Below are 23,698 nucleotides of genomic sequence, written 5' to 3'. Positions count from 1 at the left end.
AGTTGATGACCGATAACAGAATTTTTATCTAAATAGAAACCAAAATCTATGCCTTGACATTCCTAGAAGAAAAACATCAGGTGAACTGAACAAAGCTTCCACTTCTGTACAATGTAAGGATTTCAGTCCACATCATGTCCAAACAAGCCATGAATTGTTGGAGCTACTGAACGGGTTTGGACCAGACAAACCAATGATTGATATTTTGATCCAGGGTGTCGGGGTACGACATGCCATGAACCAAGTCACCAAGCCTCACCAACCAATTTATTTATTCACCCTGACTAGCACAGGAGGCTAGGTACCTATTCTCCAACATCCCCGTTGGGGTGGTACTCACTGAGAATCCGTTTGATGGCCCCGAGAGTGAACCTGGCTTCCCCGATACTGCGGTACTTCTCGCTCTCGAAGTCAATGTCGGCCATGATGCCCCATGTGACAGACAGGAAGGAGAAGATCCTCTGTGAAGGTGTCTGGATCAGCACCAGGTCCATGGGAACAACTTTATGCTTGATGAGGATGAAGGTGGAGTGTAGCACGGCATTCATGATCACTGGCTCTCTGAGGGGAGTAATGGCAATATATATGACATTAAAGACATGATCATTTATTAGAAACTCATCCCGGCCTCCTAACAAACACTCACACCATTTCATATGGACCCCAAGCACCTTTAGATGAGGGACCGCCTCCGTGGTGTAGTGGTTAGAGCATCCACCCGGAAAGACGTTAAAATATGGTACTTGTTGATCCCTGCCTGGCTCTCGGCATTAATGGGTACAACAAGGACTGGTCGGCTCGGAGTCAGTATAATATGTCTGAGTGGGGTATTCATGCTTCACTGTGGCATGGTATCTCAGTGGGCTAGCCCTATAAAACCAGCTTCAGTCTGGGCTAGTACAAGCAGCCGCACATACACATACACACGCATGCACGTCGTCATATGAGCGAAATATTCTCCAGTGCGACATTAAACCCATTTCACCTCACCTCACCTTTAGATGAGGAAAATCCCCATGTATGTCTCCTTGTTTCTATGATACACCAAACAGTCCAACAGGACTTTATCCTACATGTCAACAGACATTAATTTGCAGAAATAAATACAAAATGCATTCCGCATGCATTCTACAGTACAACTTACAACAACTATCAACCACAATCAGTTCATCAAACTTAATTGTTAAATGCTTCAGTGAAGCAGACGGTAAAAGCATCAAGCTCCTCACCCTGCTGAATAGTTGATGGAGCAGCAGAGAGCATTGCCGGAGCCACCAGGAATACATCCCATGGGAATCTGGATTGCCTTCTCCCAGTCCGGCCTCTCCATGAGCCCATTGATAGCCTGGAGGACAACACAGTGGCATTTAGTCATATGAGAATTCATTAAAAAGAGAAGCAAAAAACCACTTTCTTCAAAGCTAAAACCACAACAATTACATCAATGTGAGCAGACATTGTCACTTTTGTATGTTAGATGAAGAAGTCAAGATGTATCGAGTTCTATGACAAATTCTTGTATCTTGTAACTACCATCAGATTAAGATATAGTTACTCAAATCTGGATCAATTATGCTATGACAAACTATGATATTACATCAAACATACGATGTTATTACATCTGGCCAGTTACTATACAGGGACTGTCCTCTGAGATAATTTTTCACCATGTTTGTCATTTTGTGAAGGTAAGAGGTAATTCCCATATCTACTTATACCTTAAGTTATCCAACACCCTTTATAAAAACACTGTCTCGTCATTGTACTATATAAATATAATTGTATGATTAACCCAAGAGAAGCGGTATTAGTACTGATTAGCACCCTAGGTATGTCTAACAATGGTAACATCCATACCTCATATATCAAGCCATCGCCGGACACAATGACCACTGCATACCATTCACTCAGCGCCAGTGTCTGCAGCAGGTCTCGGGGCGTGGCCAGCATACTCTGAAATACAGGACGTGTCTTACTGAGATGACTCTATGAAGAACTTATTTGAGGCATGTTTTCTGTCTGTTGTCAATACTGCTGCTCTCTAATATTCCAGTCATATCTAGCCTGGATGTATGGTAATGTTTCTGGGCCTAGATTTTCGAAGCTATCTTAGCGCTAAGATAGTCGTAAGTTAATGTTAATGAATGGCACTTACGACTATCTTAGCGCTAAGAGAGCTTCGAAAATCTAGGCCCAGGGTGCTGTTGTTCAAAACAACCTTAGCGCTAAGGCTACCTTAAGTCAGTGTTAAAGTATGGGAGTTACGGTCACCTTAGCGCAAAGATCGCTTTATACAACGGCACCCAGGACCAGAAAATGTAGTGATTGATATTATGAACAACATTCCATGCAAGAACAGGAATCAGGTAAGGGCCGCCATAGCTTGCTGGCATGGCCATCTTAATGCATGCTGGGCAGTTGCCAAGGCCAAATAAACCTGGGAGCTTTTCTTTGTAAGTGCTTCATGTATGTATATATATCTCCCGTTATACGCCCTACCATTCACATGATGAAGGAGCAAGCATACACTCCGAAAGTTGTGTTATTCACAATATAGAAGTGTTGACATCCATAAATCTTGCTTTGCTAGACTCATATTCTGCATTATTTTTAACATGTAAAATTCAGCTTCTGTTGCATATGGGTCAATAATATATATTGTGTTTTCAGAAGCATAGGAACATTTTGGTAATATGAAACACATGCCAAGTAAGGCTTATACTGGAAGTCCTTGGTAATTTTACCAATTTATTACCGGTAATCATCATCACCAATTATTATTTCAACAGAAAGTGCATCAAAATTGGTCCCAGCAGCTATTTTATACCATGTTGTTCCATCCAAATCCCTAATACACTGTATCTGTGAAAATTAATCCTAAATCAGTCTTAAAAACCTCTTGAGATTTGATAGCATGTTACCATATAAGCATAATAGTAGACATCAATTAATAGTCAATAAAAAAAACTCTAAAGAGGTGACAGCTTTGCCAGCATTTTTCCTCTCAACAACTTGAACCAAGGACTGCAGTGAGACACACCATGCAAATCATCGAGACATATTGTGACACACCTGTTTTATGTAGTGTGTTAAACATGTATATAACAGCTCATATTACTGAACAGGATGCAACATTACAATGATTATATGTATCACTTGTTGCCAGGCATCAACAAGACTGACAGCTGACTTACCTCTAGTCACCTGACACTTATAAAACATGGATGTTGCTTTACATTGACACAGGGCTCTGTAGCTAGCAAATATATTTTTCTATATTTGCAACATAATGGTCTCAGAAATAATAAAGATTACATACAAGTTATATTTATTTACTTTACTATAAATTTATATAGTTGCCAGTCTTACCCTAGATTAATCATGATATTGAACAAATATACCATGATGAACAAAAATATGTTCCACTTACTATTTACTTGTTTAGTCCTAACCATGTCTTTTCAGTGTATTCAAAGAGTGTAACAACTGAAGCAATATTTCTGACTTTCACTTCAACATCACACACTAGGAATATAAAATCTGCTTTACAAAACTGATCTAACAAAATATACCTTTAAAAAATACCTCCAATTTCATCTTTTGAAACAGACCATATTAAATATTCCAGAAGATTTGGGAGCCATATCCACTGACTTTTAAATGACTAATCAGTCTCTTTTGGATCAAAGTTAACTGACTGACTGACTGAGTTTGGTTTTAAGCCGCTTTTAGCAATATTCCAGCAATATCACGGCGGGGGACACCAGAAATGGGCTTCACTCATTGTACCCATGTGGGGATTCGAACCCGGCTCTTCGGCGTGACGAGCCAATGCTTTAACCACTAGACTACCCCACCGCCCCTGATCAAAGTTAACAATTTGCAAATAAAGAAAAGCAATATCCATTATCCATATAAAAAAAATGTCCCTCAACAAGTTAGTGCTTACATTTCAAAATGAACACACAAACACACACAAGTGCACAGACACTACAAAGATAATTATTCGGAAACAGACAGAGCATGACAAGATTGTGGCATGTAGGATTAATATGATATGATGTTTCTGTTAATCAGGACACCACACATCTGCCACTACACATTACATAATGGCCATGATAACACTCCAATGACAGGGCTTACTTCTCCCTGACTTACAGAGTATCATGGAGATAAGATAGATCACTCAATGGTTACTACATGTCCTACATACACAATGGCTGGTTGTTAGCACAGTTTGGAGTTGGTCTTTTCAAGTTCATGTTGTCCAAAGTTAAAGGTCACCAACAACAAAATATTTCTTCTTTTCAGTGGCATTTTAGAAGTTAGACTTGCTTTATTTAGGGCTTTAGCACTTATGGATAACTACTTCAGTAGGGAAATTAATGTGGTTTGGGGACTTCGAGACAGATGCTTGACAACGGTACAAGAATCTGAATCGTTAGCACAGTTTGGAGTTGGTCTAAAAAAGAGTTCATGTTATCCAAAGTTAAAGGTATATTGAACAAAATATTTTTGAATTTCTTTTTGGAAATTGACATTTTGTATTTAATTGCTGAAACCCTGCTACAAAGAACGGACCCTCACCCAGGGTAGTGAAGGTCCCGTATCAGTCAGGTTTAAAATGAGCAGAAGGTTTCATATTTTCCCCTCATAACTAAACACACTGTGACACACCCTCATTCGAACACAGTCATACAACTGCACACATGAAAACAGTAAGTCGAGTAATTACTGGTACCAACCTCTGAACAATTAATGTTATACACACAGGTGATATAAATTTGCAAAAGGATTATTCAAAAAGTTAAACAACAAAATTATTTTTAATTGAACTTAATTTTCATTTTAACCTGTCAACTTTAGTTTTGACGGAAAAGAAAATACAGATAAAAGTATAATTTTCAAAAAGAGACAAGTATATTTGGTCAATATCTGTACTGCATCAGTGTAATCTTTGTTGTCTCTGTTTTCATGCCTCTACACTTTCAGTAGGGACTTTAAATTTATATTTCTGAACACAAAACACAAGTGTTTCAAATAAGGGTTTTAAAATAGAGAATAATATATAATGGGCTAGGTTTAACACCCCCTTGAACAGTATTCCAGTTATATTACAGCATGTACAGTAAGCTTAATGTGGTAGGAAAACAACTGAACTGTGAAACATTACAGGTCTTGTAAACAGGGGTAGTGTTTTATCTGTCAAGTACTTGGTGGTTGGCACATAAGCAATCACAGCTCCACATATAAGTTTGATATCTCCTGTTAACATATAAGTTTGATATCTCCTGTTCGGCTGCCTGAAGCACACACCTACCTGTGACTTTCATCTTGTAGGGGATCTCAGCCTCCTCCAGCATTGGCTTGACTTCATTTTCGAAGATCTGCAGCCCCTTTCCTGGACCACTGTGGGGGTTGATGAGGATAAGGAGTCGCCCAGGGGGTGGGGGGCAGCAGGAGTCGAGATCTGGGGACAAAGAGTAAGTGAGTGAGTGAGTGAGTGAGGTCATCCATTGTCATATCACTCCCATAGTAGATGCAAACATTTACTACAGAAGCTGAGTGGAATGATTTATCTGCAAGAGTATTCTGAAAAAAACATCCCTTTAGAAAGAAACACAGTTGTATCTTGTGCCTGCTTAATTGGAGACAAAAGCCCCACATGGCATATTACAAAGATGTTTCCCACTGACTGACTGACTGAGTTTAGTTTTATGCCGCTTTCAGCAATATTCCAGCAATATCATGGCGGGGACACCAGAAATGGGCTTCACACATTGTGCCCATGTGGGGAATCGAACCCGGGTCTTCGGCGTGATGAGCCAACGCTTTAACCACTAGGCTACCCCACCGGCCCAGATGTTTCCCAACCCCTCAGGAATTCTAATGCTAGTAGCAACTATAATCGGCTACAGAACAGCAACACCTCACAAATGGGTGGTCAAGGTTTGTTACTATTACCTGATCACATCAGCATAATGTGGGAAGTGTTCATAATGCTCATAATGTCAATCACTAATGTGTCCAACAATGGAAAGATGTGGTAAATACTCAACCATACCTCATAGACTTGCTTATGGTTAGACTTGTCAAGTTCACTTCACTTCATAGCTATGAAATTGTCAATGGCACAAAAAGAATCTGTTATCTATGAATGAAGATTTGTACCCATCAAAAATATCCTACATACGTCTTTAATCAGCATCCCAGATAGCATTCGGATGTTGGCCCAACGTTGGCAATGTTGGCAAAACCATTGCCAATGTTGGGCCAACGTCTGAATGCTATCTGGGATCATGACTGTGAAAATGTTAGTAGACAGCACTGCATGTCTGGAAAGGATACAAGTCACAATGGACCACTGCTAAAACTGACCAGACAGTTTGGTCTAGACTTGCACAAGTCTTCAAGGTAATAATTAATAATATAAATGATAATTTCTAAAAAGAAAAATATATCCCTGTAACAAACTGGCATCCTTAGAACTGTCTGCTTATCTTGACTTGGCTCTTTAAAGGATAGAATTACTATACATCCATGGGCTTAGCCTTCAGTACAGCCTTGGAGCAAGGCTAAGTTTGGTCAAACTGTTGCAATTCTCTAAATTAGACAGATTAGTCCAAATTAGGCAGATTAGTCCTAGCAGACCATCTGTATAGCAGACCTGGGTATAAAGCAGTTTACATGGTTAATCATCAGAGATCTATTTCTCCTAAACATGTCAATGTCATCCGGTACCAACACGTGATCTGCACAGAGGACAGCAAACAAACATTACACGAGACATAAATACATAGATGTTGTCTTACATCTGTGTGCCTAGCATACTTAGTTCATCATGTGTTGAAATACAGTCTAGTTTGTTAGGCTTTGCATGCAAGTGTTGAAATTTCCACCTAAGAGACTGTACATGAGTGGAAAGTATACACTACCATAATGAGTGTATGAAATGAGCCAAAAACCCAGCCAGACATCAGGGCTGGTAACTTCAAAATGTTACCAGCCCAAAAAGGATTTAACCAGACCAGATCTGGGGAATTATCCCAGATGAATGGAACATCTAAAAAAATTTAACCAGATCATCGGGCTGGCTAGCTGTAAATTTAGACCGTCCGTCAGAAATCTAGCCCGTCTCAGGCGGTCAGACGGGCCTTATTTCATACACTGCCATAATGATCAAACACGACATTTTGTTTTTGAAGGTGACAATTACAATTTACATTAAATATCTATGAGTGAGTGAGTGAGTGTGTCAGTCAGTCAGTCAGTCAGACAGTCCTTCCAATTAAAGGTCACATGCAACGTAAAACACAACTTTGCAGATTCTGATACCTTTTGGTATGGACTAACCGAAACAAATCGTCAAAAATGCAAATTCAACTTATAAAGTTGAAAAATAACGCGATGAAAAAAACCGCGCGAAATCGGAGTTCAAACGTTTCACTAATTTTCCCCAGACTTTTCTGGGGAAAACGGGTTTCAACAGCTGGCCTGGGCTCATAGCACGTGCGCAGTGAAATAGGTTTGCGCAGCTTGAAAGCTGGTTGTCGGGTGAATACTCGGTGAAGGCTTTGGTGTGAGCTATTTTTCTAATGTTTTGTTGATATCTCACAGGCGCGAGCTTTTTATATGTTATGACAGTAAATTAAATGTTTATATAATTTCACCACACGTTCTTCTTACCGAGTCACTTTCTCAGTTCGATACTTAAAAGCAATGTCATTATTTAGCGTTGACAGAATTTCTAACTGTGATATAGATATGTCGTTGTCACAGACAAAACTCAATGTCTTGTTTTATTGACACCTGTGTGTCTGCCTGCCTGTCTGCTAATGACAATATTCAATACACAGCTCACTGACCACATGCAATTTGAACTTAACACCAATCAGGCTATACACCATAAACAAAATGCATTGATTTATGGCCACATGAGTTTTGGTCTCTGTCACATTATGTACATTACACATATACACAATAATAAGACAGGCTCTGACTGGGTTCGGTATCCCGGCTGCTTCGTTTCTTGGGAAGTAAACCGAAGTACACAATATTGCACTTTTGATTTGCGATTGTACGCTTATAATTTTGTTTATATGTTTTTTCATAACCAGCAATGTATATTATATGTCATGAATAAGTGATAATTGTGTTTTAATTATGTTTGATTTTTTGGTTGCATGTGACCTTTAACATTTACATTGAATATCTACGATTAAGTAATTCAGGATTTAACTTTTACAAAACAAAATATGCCATTTAAGCCAGGTATTTTATTTCATCATTAAATACTGCTCACAGGACCTATGCCCATTTTCCTTTACACATTTTCATTATGTGCATCTCATAATGAACACGGATCAGGCTAAATAACAGTCCTGAACATATCAGTATCAAATGTTTGATTTGATTCCAAACCACATCAAGTCACCCAAAACATTAAATAGAAATAACTTTTGGCTATCATTTCTCCACAAGAGACCTTCATTGACTTACTAATACCTTCCCCTCTACCCTATCTATTTTATTACTCTTCATGTTGAGAGCTCTTTCTCTGCTTTCTAGTACTCCTGTTCCAGATGGTTCATATATATTCATCAAGTTACAGTTATGGATTCTGTTTAAAGGGCAGGTGGGAAAGAAGCCGTTTACGGCCAGGTAATACTAACACACTGTGTTATGATACTAACAGAAAAATGAATGCCACATTACTGATGTGTTATTGGCTCGATGAACTACACATTCTGTCATTGCTAAAAGATATTGATACATACAATGGAATGTTAACATGTATAGGATACTAAACAACGATTTTGGTCATCTGATTTATGTAACTATAGCAACAGGTAACATCTTTCGCCAAACTTTGTATTTGTTAAGTATACAATTAAAAAGGTTACAGAACATACAATTTTTACATGTTATGTTATGACAGACTAACAAGAAATCTATCAAGCATTTAGGTGTTCTATCTTTTTCTTTTGAATAGCATATCAGGCCAAAGGGGCAGAGTTATTTGCGAAATTGTTTTCTGTGAGTCTGACTGGGTATTATAGTTTTGCGCTATGCTAATTGTCACGATTGTATTTACACCCATCTGGAATTATCTGGCGTTAAACAACTAACCAATCAACCCAATGATTCCATCAGGTACAAAATATTGACAGTTCTGTAACTGACATATTGACTGACATCCATCGGAATCTACACAACAGATGGCATGGTTATGTTCATCTGGGCAAGGTCATCTGCTACTGTCAATATCAATTATTGAAGATGGTGACATAAATATTTCTGGATGCCAAAAACAATTACAAATGGTGTGGTTCCAACAAAACTACCAATCTCCCTAATGTCCCAGCAAGATAAAAACAACAACATTTTTTATGTCACAAAAGAAACCGTCTATTAGGGTAATAACAAGAACAATGTATTAAGACCTTGGAATAATAGATTACATGTTCCTCATAAATTAATGCTGATATAACTAAACTAGCTCATTCAGGTCACATAATCTCCAGTTGCTCATAGGTCAAAGGTTTTGCTCTGTACAGATAATTTTTGCATAAATATTAACTTTGATATCATGTGAGATACCACATACTTGAGAATTTGGGACGCGAAAATGTGAATCAAATGTTAAAAGCAGTCAGAAATTTTAAATGACATGATGATAGTGATGTCATGCATATAAGATGTGTATTATGATACAATGTTGAGGTGCAGGACCTAGCTATAGGGTGTGTCCTTGAAGCAGATTCAGCATGTTTGCATAGGATTTGGTACTTATTATTGTTTTAAGTATATATGTGTGTATATGTCCATGATGTCATCTTTATTGTACATCTTTACTGTATATGCTCTTTGTGGCATCATGTGTATATGCTCTTTGTGTCATCATGTATATATGCTCTTTGTGTCATCATGTATATATGCTCTTTGTGTCATGTATATATGCTCTTTGTGCCATCATGTGTATATGCTCTTTGTGCCATCATGTGTATATGCTCTTTGTGCCATCATGTATATGCTCTTTGTGTCATCATGTATATATGCTCTTTGTGCCATCATGTATATATGCTCTTTGTGCCATCATGTGTATATGCTCTTTGTGTCATCATGTATATATGCTCTTTGTGTCATCATGTATATATGCTCTTTGTGTCATCATGTATATATGCTCTTTGTGCCATCATGTGTATATGCTCTTTGTGCCATCATGTGTATGCTCTTTGTGCCATCTTGTGTGCCATCATGTCATGTGTATATGCTCTTTGTGCCATCATGTATATGCTCTTTGTGTCATCATGTATATATGCTCTTTGTGCCATCATGTATGTGCCATCATGTGTATATGCTCTTTGTGCCATCATGTATATATGCTCTTTGTGCCATCATGTGTATATGCTCTTTGTGCCATCATGTATATATGCTCTTTGTGCCATCATGTGTATATGCTCTTTGTGCTATCATGTGTATATGCTCTTTGTGTCATGTGTCATCATCATGTATATATGCTCTTTGTGTCATCATGTGTATATGCTCTTTGTGTCATGTATATATGCTCTTTGTGCCATCATGTGTATATATATGCTCATCATGTGTGCATATTCTGTGTCATCATGTATATATGCTCTTTGTGTCATCATGTATATATGCTCTTTGTGTCATCATGTATATATGCTCTTTGTGCCATCATGTGTATATGCTCTTTGTGCCATCATGTGTATATGCTCTTTGTGTCATCATGTGTATATGCTCTTTGTGTCATCATGTGTATATGCTCTTTGTGTCATCATGTATATATGTTCTGTGTCATCATGTATATATGCTCTTTGTGTCATGTATGCTCTTTGTGTCATCATGTGTATATGCTCTTTGTGTCATCATGTATATATGCTCTTTGTGTCATCATGTACATATGTTCTTTGTGCCATCATGTATATATGCTCTTTGTGTCATCATGTGTATATATATGCTAAGTCATCATGTGTACATATTCTGTGTCATCATGAGTATATGCTCTTTGTCTCATCATGTGTATATGCTCTTTATGTCATCATGTGTATATGCTCTTTGTGTCATGTGTTTATGCTTAATATGTCATGTACAACATACACCAATGATGTCACCGTGAGCATATTTAGCCAATGATACCACCCTGACCTAATACTGAAGTGTCAATTCTTCACATTTTGGTTTTCAAAAAGATTCTACTGCTTTATGACCTCAGTCAAGACTGGACTAGAATAAGTCAACAAAGCTAAATATTGATTATAACTAACACCCAGTTCTAATCATAATGCTAATCCCCAAGCAGCAGTGACAAAATAGGTGTGGTATGGATTGGGATTATTTTACACGTGTAACCTAAATTGGGCAAGTACACGAGATGTGTTTAGCCAACAGATCATTTTGCAGAATTCAAAACAGGAACATTCATTCTATAACTAGTACAGAGCTACAGATAACTTTTTGAGTCACTGAGTTATGTACTCGCTTGTGTTCATCTCAATTGGGTATCCTAATTTTACTTTGAGTAACCAAATAAATTGTACCCACCTCACTCAAACTCAATTGGGTATTTTGCCATTTTCCTTAATTTGTAAAAATATGATAAAGTTAAATGTTGGTTCACATGTTTGCTATTCATATTTGATCTGTAATATGAGAAACGATAAAAAAGACTGCAAATTGCCAAGTTCCTGCGCTGAAATAGAACATCTCAATCTACCTCAGTTATTTTATTATCTATCCACCAGTACGCAAGCTAAGATTTGTACACACGTAAGATCAAATTCATTGAGTATTTACAGAACTTTAAGCGTACTTGTATGCAATAGGCTTTATAGGAATTGAGTTTTCACATAAATATTTGCGTAATTTACGCAGATACGCAGCTTATCTGTACCTCTGCTAGTACCTTTGTAGGCTTGTTGACTCCACATATTGATGACAAGAGATGCATGTTGGTAGCCTATATATCATTACAACATAAGCAGTGAAGCTATTTAGCATTTATCAGCTGGTTAAAAAGACTGAAGGGTGGGAATAAATAGAGAAAAACAACAATTTACAATTTATGATCAAGCATCACAGTCATAATTCCAGTTGACACACTGGTTGAAGATCACCTTATGCTGCGTACATATTTTGGGTGTGTATGAAGATGATGGCAGCCCGTGAAACTACTACATGCCTGACAACACTCACGTAACATAGGATCAAACTTTATATTCATGTGTACTACATTTATTTGGGAGCCTATTCTTTCTGTTTTCCATCTACTTCAAATATTGGGCCCCAAACTGTGTAAACCAGGTTGTAAGTAAGAGATAAAGTGCCTGTGACAAAAGGTGACTAAAGCTTCACTTGCTGTCAGGTATCTGGAGGGAATGTCAGTTGTCATGAACATTAAATAACCATGTCCTAATACCTGATTTGCCACAGTAATACCTGATTTGCCACAGGTGAACAAACCAACATAATCATTCCCACATGCAGTGTGAAAGTCACTGCCAACAGACCATAACCAGATATCATCATCCAGTGATTGAGCAAGCCCTTGACATTGAGACTTCAGGACTTAAGTCTCCAGAACAAATATATCAAAGGTCTGTGAACAAAAATGGACAATCAGGAAACAGCAAATGAGTCAGGATTTAGTGTTATTGGATGTTTTGATCATAATTTATTTCCTTATATTTATATTTATTTGATGTTTGATCATAATTTATTGTATGTTTGATCATGATTATTAATTCATGTACAATCATGAAAACAGCAAATGAGTCAGGATTTAGTGTTATTGATGTTTTGATCATAATTTATTTTCGTTTTATTTATTTATATTTATTGTATGTTTGATCATAATGTATTGTATGTTTGATCATGATTATGGTAATTTATTTGATATTTGATCATCATTATTCATTCGATGTTTGATCATGATAATTCATTAGATGTTATGCCTCTATCTGAATTGAGATATGTCCTTTACAACATGTCGACTTTATTACTGAATCTGGGAACCATACATAAACTGACATTAACTGTGGGGGATTGTTTGCCTGTACAATGTTATAAGTACAATTTAGATACCACACAGTGTCAAGTATTCAGGTCAAAGCCTGGTAAGCACTGTTCTCACTGTATTCCATGAAACCCTCTTTTTGTATTTATGCAGAATTCATAAAAAAACACTGTGAAAATTAACATGTGAATCAAACACTGGTTCGAGACGTGTAAAACATACAGGTTTACTGAAACAAACAGTTGATTTTTAATTCTGCTTTGTATCAAAGTAATCATCTAAATAATTACAAAAGGTGTTTGTGTTCAATGGAAATGTGAAAATAAACCTGTTAAATTTCCAGCATGTTTACATTTTGGGAATTGCTTGAATGAAATCAAAAAGTCTGATTTCTTGAAGCTGACATTAGTATGGCAGAACAGTTACTTAGATACTTCTACTACATGTAATAAACCGGTGTTATTCTTCTGGGGTCAGAACAATGCCTCCCTAATTCTATCATAACATTCTGCTCAGAAAACGAATCACTTATTGATAATAGAAGTAAATATTTGACATAACATACTGAGGAGTTATGCAGCTACAATTATCAACATTGCTTGTTGTACACTGTTTGTGAAGAGGATCAAGATTACCAGCCTGACACTGTGGTAACTATGCTTTAAACACTTGACATTACATGGCCTTGACTTGAACTTGAACACTGACCTTGACCTTTGACGTATTGTTACAAAATCTTTTAAAAGAAAGGCCCCATTCTGAAGATGCTTATCACATCAAGCTTGAAGATGTTTCGATTATATCTTTGGGGAAAGTTTAATCATAACTTCCTAATGTATTGCTATCCTTTGACCTTTTTATTACATGTGCCCAAATCATTCCTCAGTGCCATTTGGAAAGAAGTCCTATGTACAAAATACTTGTCAAATAGTTATAAGAGCAAAATCAAGCACTGACTGTCCACTGCCTATAATAAATGACAGCAGTCCTTTTCCATATTCATAGACAATACATATTTATTTGACAGAAAGCCTATTCCTAAATACTTAATAGTTTTTCAGAACTGTGTATGATAGATATACACACCAGCCTGCATTAAAAATTCTCACCAACGAACTAAATTTCAACTAATCAGAGCTGGCTACTTCTGTGATCGTCATATGAGGAATAGCTTTGAGAGCTGATGCAGAATTCATCTACATTTTAGGGGTAAATTATCGCGTTTTACAGGCTTGTATAAACCTGAAATCGTGGACAATTGTTGTGGAAAATGAAAGCTATATGTTCTCACAATCTACTGGCATTTAATTTTGTCTCCTGCTTTGCCTAGTTTCCGAGTTGTTACAACTTGTTTTCATAGACGATTCTGTCAAAACCGATTGGTGTCGTTAGGGCCCTATTTGTATAATGACTGATCCAAATTGATCCCATTTCTGTGTTGTTTTACCTCGATATTTAATCATGTCATGTAAAAAATCTGTTTGTTTTCTCAAAACAGTGTCGGCCCATAAGTTTTCACATGCAATACAGCAATTAATACTCCCTCGTTGTAACCGCAAGTTAGGTGGTACAAACCTACACATGTTATTTGTCATCATTCACTTGATGGTCAGTTAATGAATTTATAACAGGTATAATTAGTGGTAACACACTTAGATTACCCGACAAAGGTTCCCATTTGGCATTTCTTGTATCTGGAGTAAATATTCAACATTATAAACATCGATCAAAGGATTAACCGATAACACGCTGATTGATTAATTACTTTTATCTTACACAGCCGGAATTGTCAAAAGGTAGTGTTTATGTATGTAGATTTACTAATCTATACTGAATACACTCTGTCGTTATCGGGTGTCTGCGTAAAAACAACGCCCTTCTTTCAAAGGATTAACCGCCAATACATTGATTGATTAATTTGAACTAAATTACTGTTTTAAAGAAAGGCGGACATTATGCAAATTAGTTGCCAGGTGTGCTATCTTGGGTGACCAATGAGACTATACACCAATACCTGAAAAGATTTATCACTTTTTCGTATATTAAACTGTTAAAAGACACATCATTTGGAACAGTTTTGTGGATATTGATGGATACATTCCTCCCAACAAGGTAATGGCCTGATATCGCTCCTATAACTTTAATCTGTTTTAATTTTAATATTTGCATTTTGTTTTTATTCATTTGTCGTGAGCATTCAACAGAATCATTGTTTTCGGCGTGAAGTGTAATGAGACAGACAACATGAACTAGGGTGTGTGTGCGAATTATGATTCACATTGGTAAACTATAAAATGTCTAGATATTACAGTTCTGTTATAAATTCACTATAAGTATCAGCAGATCGCCTGCTTTTATTTAGTTTCAAAATGCATACAAGTGTGATAATAAACTATTTAAGATTATAAGACCAAATATAAAGACGCACATTACTGACTAGTATCTACATACTGGTGAGTGGACATTAACCATGGAATGTAGCAAGATATTTATCGCCAGGTATTGTTGACTTCGACCCCCACCTCGCCTTCCGTGGAAGAAATCGCTATGTTATAAGTTGTGTCATGCAAAATCCGCTTTGGTTATGATTCCAATACATATTTAACAACGAGTAGAAAGTAGTCTTGATTTTCTAACTTGATGAAAACAAACTATAATCTCATTAACTCTAACAGATTTTTTTGTATTTTTAAAATGGCGGCACTCTGTCGGGAACATCCGCCAGTCTGAGGATAAATGGTATTTAGGTTTGTTTTCACCGAAAGTTATAAAATCAAAACTACTTTCTATTGGAAGTAAAATATGTATTTTATTGATGGCCAATAGGATTTTGCATGACATATGCATATATCATAACAATTTCTCTCGTGGCAGCGAAGGTGGGTGTCAATATAATACTACTTACAATATTATTGTTACTTCCACCACCTCACTTCCGAGTGAAGAAATCGTTATGTTACAAGTTGTGTCATAGAAAATCTTTATGGTCATCAATCATATGCATATTTTACTACAACCAGTAAGTAGTTTTGATTCTTTAACTCCGTGAAGCCGATCTGAACACAAGTAAGATATCGCTTCAGGCTTTCCACAACGCTTCGCACTCACAAACATAACCCATTTAGCACGAACTGCGGGTCCTGTGGAAATCTGTGCATGGGGACACCATCGCCCGATCCCTAGGAGCAATTGACGACAAAGCAACGATTCGGCATGTCGCCGTTGATGTCGAGAAATCATCAAAATGATGAGCGTGCAAGTACACATTTTCTATACAATTAACTGAAAATCGCTCTCATATGACGCCACTGCAGTGCTCTGGCGACACAGAGTTACGTGTAACCTGTCTGTGGTTTCTGCATGGCTTAGAGGGAAGCAGGCGACTTTTTGGCCACTTTTAATCGCTCGGGTATTAATTAACCACAAGTTTTAAAGAATAAATTTGGTGTTCCGCGATAAGACTAACCACAAATCTTCATATGTAATGGTTAAAAGAGTAACAAAAACAAAGTTTAGTGGTTCTTTAACAGAATTATCCCAAATCTAACATTTGTTGTATTTAAAGGGCAGTGTGCTTTCATGAAAAAAGAGCCAATTAAGACAAGTGTCACGTTTCATAAAGCATCGCACTGACGCATAAATCTGTTTATACCATAGTTTCTTGCATATAGTGCACTCTCATGTATATTGCACACTTCATTCTAGGGGATTCAGTATATTGGAAAACACAAATTATGTGCAGACTAAAAACTACATTGCATCACTTCAGCAAAGTCAGGTATCACTGAACACTTGGTCAATAAAAATTTGAAATCTGAGATAAAACATCACTAGACACACCACCGACCTACCACTTACATTATATCTCGTGCTCTGCTAGGCAGGTGGTAGGTGTTGTGATAGCCATATTGCTTTGTGAAACAGGACCTAGACGACCTGCATGCCTATATCTAGAGTTACCTATCACTAGTTTATCTGTTTACAATGATGCTGTTGCCTTATTTATCTATCAAACATGATAAACACATTACACACAGCTTGCAAGACAACTTCATGACTGCACAAGTCAAATCAGAGTTCCCACATCAGATTATTAGCCGGACTCAACACTTGGTCTTTAAACATGTTTGAGTAGTTTGAGGGTTCGCTGGCTACCCTAACCAAAACCAAGTCATGATCACTGATGGTAAACCGGTTATATGTCACCTTCCACATTCGCGAGACCTGTTACAGGTGTTATTCAGTCTTCAGTTCAAGATGCAGGGTGACAAAATGTGTAGGGTGTTTAAAAACAATACAATTGTACTCATTTTGATAATCTTCATCATGCCTAATACATTACACGCGTATTAAATATGTATGCCCTCATGGTGTAAGCCGTTTAATCACCCTCACTATGGTAGTTATTTAAATAAACTCTGTCGGACTAAAGCTCTCGCAGAGTTTATTTAAATAACTACCTTGTAAGGGTGATTAACCTATACATACCAATGTTACTAAGTCTTTAAGCAAAGCTTGACTATTTTCCATGATGGCTACTGCCATGCTCCTTCCGTGCCAAAAGTCATGCTAATGTTTGTACTGCTTTCCTGATGAATCTGAAACTGGTGTCAAGTTGCCAAAGTATCATATCATCCAATATTCCATTCCGACTATCCCGTTTTCACCCTTGAGTCTGTGTGTTGGTTCTCTTCAGATTCCCTAGGCTTAAGACCATAGGCATCATAATCAACAGGCCATGTATATAAGGTCATACAAATTGTTTCGTAGTCTAACACAAAGTCTCTGAATATTTGTAATTTTAGTAGAAACAAATAACTCCATTTAGAATTGAAAAAAGTCCTAGTGAAATGGGAGATTCAGAATCAACGTGAAGAAAATCCATACATGCTTCTTTTAGTTATTTCGCACTGCGTAGTTCAGGGACTGTGAGAGAGACTAATGGTTTCCCAAAGATTCATGCATGTCTGACTGTTGGCATGCATGTAGACTAACAACTAGTCTCTGAAATGAACAATTTCACTGAAAAAAAGTTCATAGTAAAAAAAAATAATAATAATGAAAAGGAGCGGTGAGACTTTCTTCATTTTCTGAAGCTGAGGAAATCTAAATTTGTCACATTTTCTAGACTTGCGTGGGCTTTCTTGGATATATTTACTTCGGGGTCTGTACGACAGACTAGCATGCATGATAATGGGGAAGAACACACTTACAATACTGTAAACGTACTTATTTTCGCGTGGTGCAATTTTCGCGGAATTGACAGTTTAGACTACATCGCGCGGTCAATTATTCGCGCAATCAGTAATTGCTGTCTCTTTGGCCGCCACTAATAGCAGTGAAAACAAACAAGAGTGGCTTAACCTGTCAGGCGGCGTTTATTGCTTACTCACAGGAAATCCCTATCTGTGCGATATACTAGTACACAGTAATCCGTTTACTCACGGAAGAGATGAAAAACACATCAGTTTATGTTCCGAATTCTGACGATCTGACGAATTAACTTCTACTGTATATAAAGCTCTTTGTGATTTCAAACAAGCCGGGTTGTTGTGAATGAGATGATTGAGTGTTAAGTGACTATTCGCTTCATGATGTACTGGTAAAAAAAATCTTAATGAATAAATAAAATACTGCTGTATTATTTCTTTCCGAGTCGTTTCATGGTAATCTGTTTTGTATCAAACCATCTGTCATGTGACCAATTTCCATGGCAGCCACAACACACATTGCTGTTTTCGCTAATTCGGCGATGGGATTTGGCTCATTATTTAATTATGTTTTGGGAAATCCATTACAGCGACAGTTAAGTAAGATTCTTTATGCTACTATCAGTCGTCATTTTAAGATTCCCGTAGATTGCTGTCTTCAAACTTGATGTGTTATGGTAACAACTCAGGGGCGAGCGTGGCTGGACTGAATGAATGACAGGTTTATTCGTGGTATATAAATTTTCGCGCTAAAATGTTTTGCGCGAAAAGCTCGAAAATAAAACCTGCGCGAAATATAATACGTTTACAGTAAAGGCCTTGAAGCACAGGATAAGGCCAGCTGACCCATGTCCAATGTACCCCATAGTTCGTGTATACATACATCTTCTGGGCTGATGATAAAAATACTGTGGCCCTGAACATGAGTTCAGAAATAAGTGCCTACAGGGAAACTACTGATGTGAGCTCTTCTACAGATTATTCATATGGATTGATGTATTTCAAGCTTTACAAAACCTATTTTCAGAGTAATGTCACCTGGTATATCAAGTGTCCCTGCCAGCAATTGTATCCAGATTGGGCTATCTAAATTATGCTGATTACCAGGATACAAACTAACCATGCAAAAACAAGGTTTCATTGTATGAACCAATTTTAGATTACATGCTCAATATGGGCTGAAAAAGGAGACAAGCAAGATTATGAAACCAGTGATTTATTTAGGCCTCAAAACCAAGAACCCTGGCAGGGATCAAATTTAGGTAGATTTTATCTAAGTTGATATTTCCTGAAAATCAGATGTATTTTAATACTGCATATTGAGATTGCATTCAATGCAGTAATATGAAACTAAGCATTAAAACATATTTATTGCTCAAGAAACACTGGCTCTCTTTACAAAGCAAATCAATAATTAACAAGGAACTGCAAATTCTGATTTGGCATATTTTAATGACATTTCCTGCTGGGGCTGAATACTGCCACAGGGCAGGTTCAGACAATTTCCTGGAATTACTTTGCTGCATCTTAATTGCATGAATACTTGACATATACTGGTCACAAAAAGAAACTGCACATAGGAAATCAAAATATATATCTTACATGTGTACACAAATACAGATGTAGAAAAAGTGAGGGAGTTAGTTTAGTTTTACGCTGCACTCAGCAATATTCCAGCTATACAGCGGTCTGTAAATAATCGAGTCTGGACCAAACAATCCAGTGATCAACAGCATGAGCATCAATCTGTGCAATTGGGAACCGATGACATGTGTCAACCAAGCCAGCGAGCCCGACCACCCGATCCCGTTAGTCGCCTCTTACGACAAGCATGGGTTACTGAAGATTCATTCTAACCCGGACCATCACGGGTCGATGTAGAAAAAGAAGTTATAGTAGTTATTGTATTGAATAGAACACACATATATAACCTGCGTGGAGGATATGAATGTCAAAACTGCTATCAGTTAGGGAAGTATAATTATTTGACTTTTGATTGTACAAAACATCGTACTATTGGACCACATATGATGCCACAACTCCCGACTGCACAATGTCATGGTGCTGTTGGGATGGTACATGGGGAATGTCTCAATGTCAGGTGGCAGTGTATTTCCAACACCATTTCAGAACCGTTGAGACCTAATGTCAGAACAAAAAGGAAGCTGCTGATCAACTGCTAAGGTTTGAAATGGAGAGATGTCTATGCAATGTACCAAACCCGCCAGATACTGTACATGATTTGGCAGCAGAGTAGCAGAAAATATTCAAAACCATTCCACAAACGTTCCATGCCCATTTAATAAACTCCATGCATTGGCGATTCAGGGTGGGCCTGCCTGACATTTTAACTCATAATGTCAATGTCATGGACATTAAACATGCTGTTCTGTCATCTTCTTATGACATCAATATCCACCTATTACAGTTCAGAAGATAACTTTTCATTGTGGTTATATTTTCAAATTAGGCCAGAACAATTTTATTTCTTGTTTTACGGATCTGCCTGTCATTTTTTTTTCAAGAATAAGAAAAAAAATATAAATTAATCTTCCCCGCTCGAAAAATAAAATCCTAATGTTTTTATTGGCCAAAAATGTAAACTGTTTTTTTAGATTGTTTTTTGCCCCATATACACTTTATAAATTGCCAAAAGTAAAATACTTTGAGTATTTACAAGGAATATCACTTTGACTGGTGATTATATATTTTTTTTCCCCTCCTGCCTTTAGGTTTTCTGAAGACAAAAATCTGTAAAACAAGAAATAAAATTGTTCTTGCCTTATGAAAGAATTTAACAATGCAGTTTCTTTTGTGGCCAGTATACTACAATGAACACACCAAAACACTATTCAACAATGTTTTTCACATTCAGGTAGTAGACAACAGCGTGAAAAGGCATTTCACATTCACTCTTCATTGACTAAACATCCCTATAAATAGGAAACTGTCTCATAAGTTGAGTCATATATTGTGTTTCATACAACCCTTTGTCACATGTGTCAGTTATTTACACGTGTAGTATAGTTAGTGATGGAAACTGAAAACTGTGAAAGGATTGAACACCATGCAGTAGATTAGCAACAAAGACATTAACACTTAATACAGCAGGACATATTTAGTCCAGCTGAGAGGCAAACAGCAAGTGTCGTTGAAAATACTTAAACTGCCAGTAAAAATCATTGTTTTCTTAATGGAGTTATAGCATACATAACGTTGGTGACTTGACTATGTTGACTGAATTTCAATATAACAGAACATTAAAGACTCACAGGCAAACTCTATTGAATGCAATGCTACATTAACTCTGTAAGACTCTAAGACACTGAAATAAATAAACTTACAGATAATGAATATTTTTTATATATTTGTAAAAAATTAGCTCAGTATTCCTTACAAAGGGATATTATACAAAGTATTCAGTATACCCAACATTTTTGGTCAGAATACAGACTTAGTTTTCTCAAGTATTAATATATGATCAATTGTTTTGTACAGTACACTGTAAGTTAAAAAACATCTAATTTGACATGTCTCTTCATTTATGTGCCTGGAGGGTTATCAGTTTGGAATCCCACACAATTAATAAACCATGGATAAATAACATTCCATTCCAAGATTGCATCTGTCCGAATAAAACAAATGCAAGAAAAATATTAACCATAATTTTTTACCACTTGACTGTGTTGGAGTGTATACAGATTATGTAATTTTTAGCAATATTCCAGTAATATCATGGCGGAGGACACCAGAAATGGGCTTCACACATTGTACCCATGTGTGGAATCAAACCTGAGTCTTCAATGTGACAAATGAACGCTTTACCTACTAGGCTACCCCACCACCACTTGGACAATATTGAATACCTTAAGATACATATAACTACCAAAGGGAATGAACCATATAAGCAGTAAGCACCCCATGGCAAACATTATCTGAAAGCACTGCTTCATGCGAGGACCCATCTCACTGTCCAAACACTACCCTCCATAATGTAGGTTCTGTACCTTTGCCCCACTGACCTATTTCAAGTGGTAGACTGTGAAGAGGCTCTCCAATAACCTGATACAAGATTGATGTATAAAATGATGGAAATGGACAGTATATTTTTAATCTCAGACTGACTGACTGAGTTTGGTTTTACGCCCTTTTAGCAATATTCCAGCAACATCACGGCGGGGGACACCAGAAATGGGCTTCACACATTGTACCCAAGTGGGGATTCGAACCCGGGTCTTCGGCATGACGAGCCAACGCTTTAACCACTAGGCTACCCCACCGCCCCTTTAATCTCAGAAGCAGCCTTGTGTGACATATATCTGTGACATCCTGCTGGAGCTTCCTTGTTGGATAAAGATGAGCATATTTCTCCCACATGTAGATTAGCTAATTTGTGACATGACCCTCTACAGGATCATTTATCTTGGACCATGGATAAAGCAAATAATATATATAATATATAATATCTGATGAAGAGTAAATGTCTTTTTAAAAACCTCAAAATGTGGATGACGATATAAAACTTTTAATTGTGTACTGAGTAAATGAAATACTCCATTTATCTGAAACATAAAATTGATATCCCATTTGACTTAAAAACTCTTGATGAGGAAACTACATTCAGTCTTCCTGAGTGACATCATAAAAATGAAACTATGTGACACATAGACCACTTGTCTATTCTTGTCAAAGTACCTGTTTAACTCATCTCAAGACCTGATGAAGTTGACATTTTCACCTGTGGCTGCCTCAGGTCACTGGATGAAATGATTAAATTAAATTAAATTATTTGACTAAATTATTTGAGTAAATTTGATTAAATTGAATTATTTGACAAGGAAACGTAAACATTCTGAAAAAGAATAAATTCAGGACATTTGCTTTTACAATAAAATGCATTAACTTCCACCAATATTGTTGCCATGGATACATATCATTCATATCATGCATATAAGGGTTTTGAATATCAATACTTTCATAATAAAAATGGACACATGTAACTGGATCATTTATTGAGACGAAAAAAAAGTATGCAAACATGATATACCATCAGGTTTTAGTGTCATGGTATTAATATTAATAATAACCATGTCAGATAGGTGCCATCAATTGAACATACCTTAGCATGTGAAGTTAGTGCACATGACCAAAAACAAATTTCAGTAAATTAACGATACAAATTCTAAGCAAGAATTTTTACTGGAATTAAAAAAAAAAATTTAATTTGAGATTCTTAACATGCTGAGGATGCAATGTCCAAAAGTATGGCTTCGATTTTGTTCATCTATTCAGATTGTATAGGTTCATGTATCAGCTTGAGATGAGTGCATGCTTCATCACGTTTGTAGGTGTATATAAACTAAACACTGAATTTATCCTCAAACAAGTTAGCGAATATTACTAGTACCCGACCGACCCTTGAATTCTGGTGCAGACTCTATTTTTTTAAGCA

The 23,698-nt window shown here is 36.9% G+C and overlaps 1 protein-coding gene across 1 annotated transcript in view; it reads right to left on the bottom strand.

The window, feature by feature from the left end:
- LOC124282272 (sphingosine kinase 1-like) overlaps positions 1–23,698 on the bottom strand; it is a 34,711-nt gene that overhangs the window by 4,688 nt on the left and 6,325 nt on the right. The window contains 5 exon segments of the mRNA XM_046718226.1: positions 341–561; positions 1,230–1,345; positions 1,858–1,935; positions 1,937–1,953; positions 5,321–5,470. Of these exon segments, the coding sequence (XP_046574182.1) occupies positions 341–561; positions 1,230–1,345; positions 1,858–1,935; positions 1,937–1,953; positions 5,321–5,470 (582 nt within the window).

The sequence above is a fragment of the Haliotis rubra genome, unplaced genomic scaffold (genome assembly GCF_003918875.1).
Source record: "Haliotis rubra isolate DU_JTF1 unplaced genomic scaffold, ASM391887v1 Scf297, whole genome shotgun sequence".
NCBI classification, from domain to species: Eukaryota; Metazoa; Mollusca; class Gastropoda; order Lepetellida; family Haliotidae; genus Haliotis; species Haliotis rubra.
Note: the sequence above shows the minus strand (reverse complement) of the source record. Positions and strands in the feature narration are given on the sequence as shown.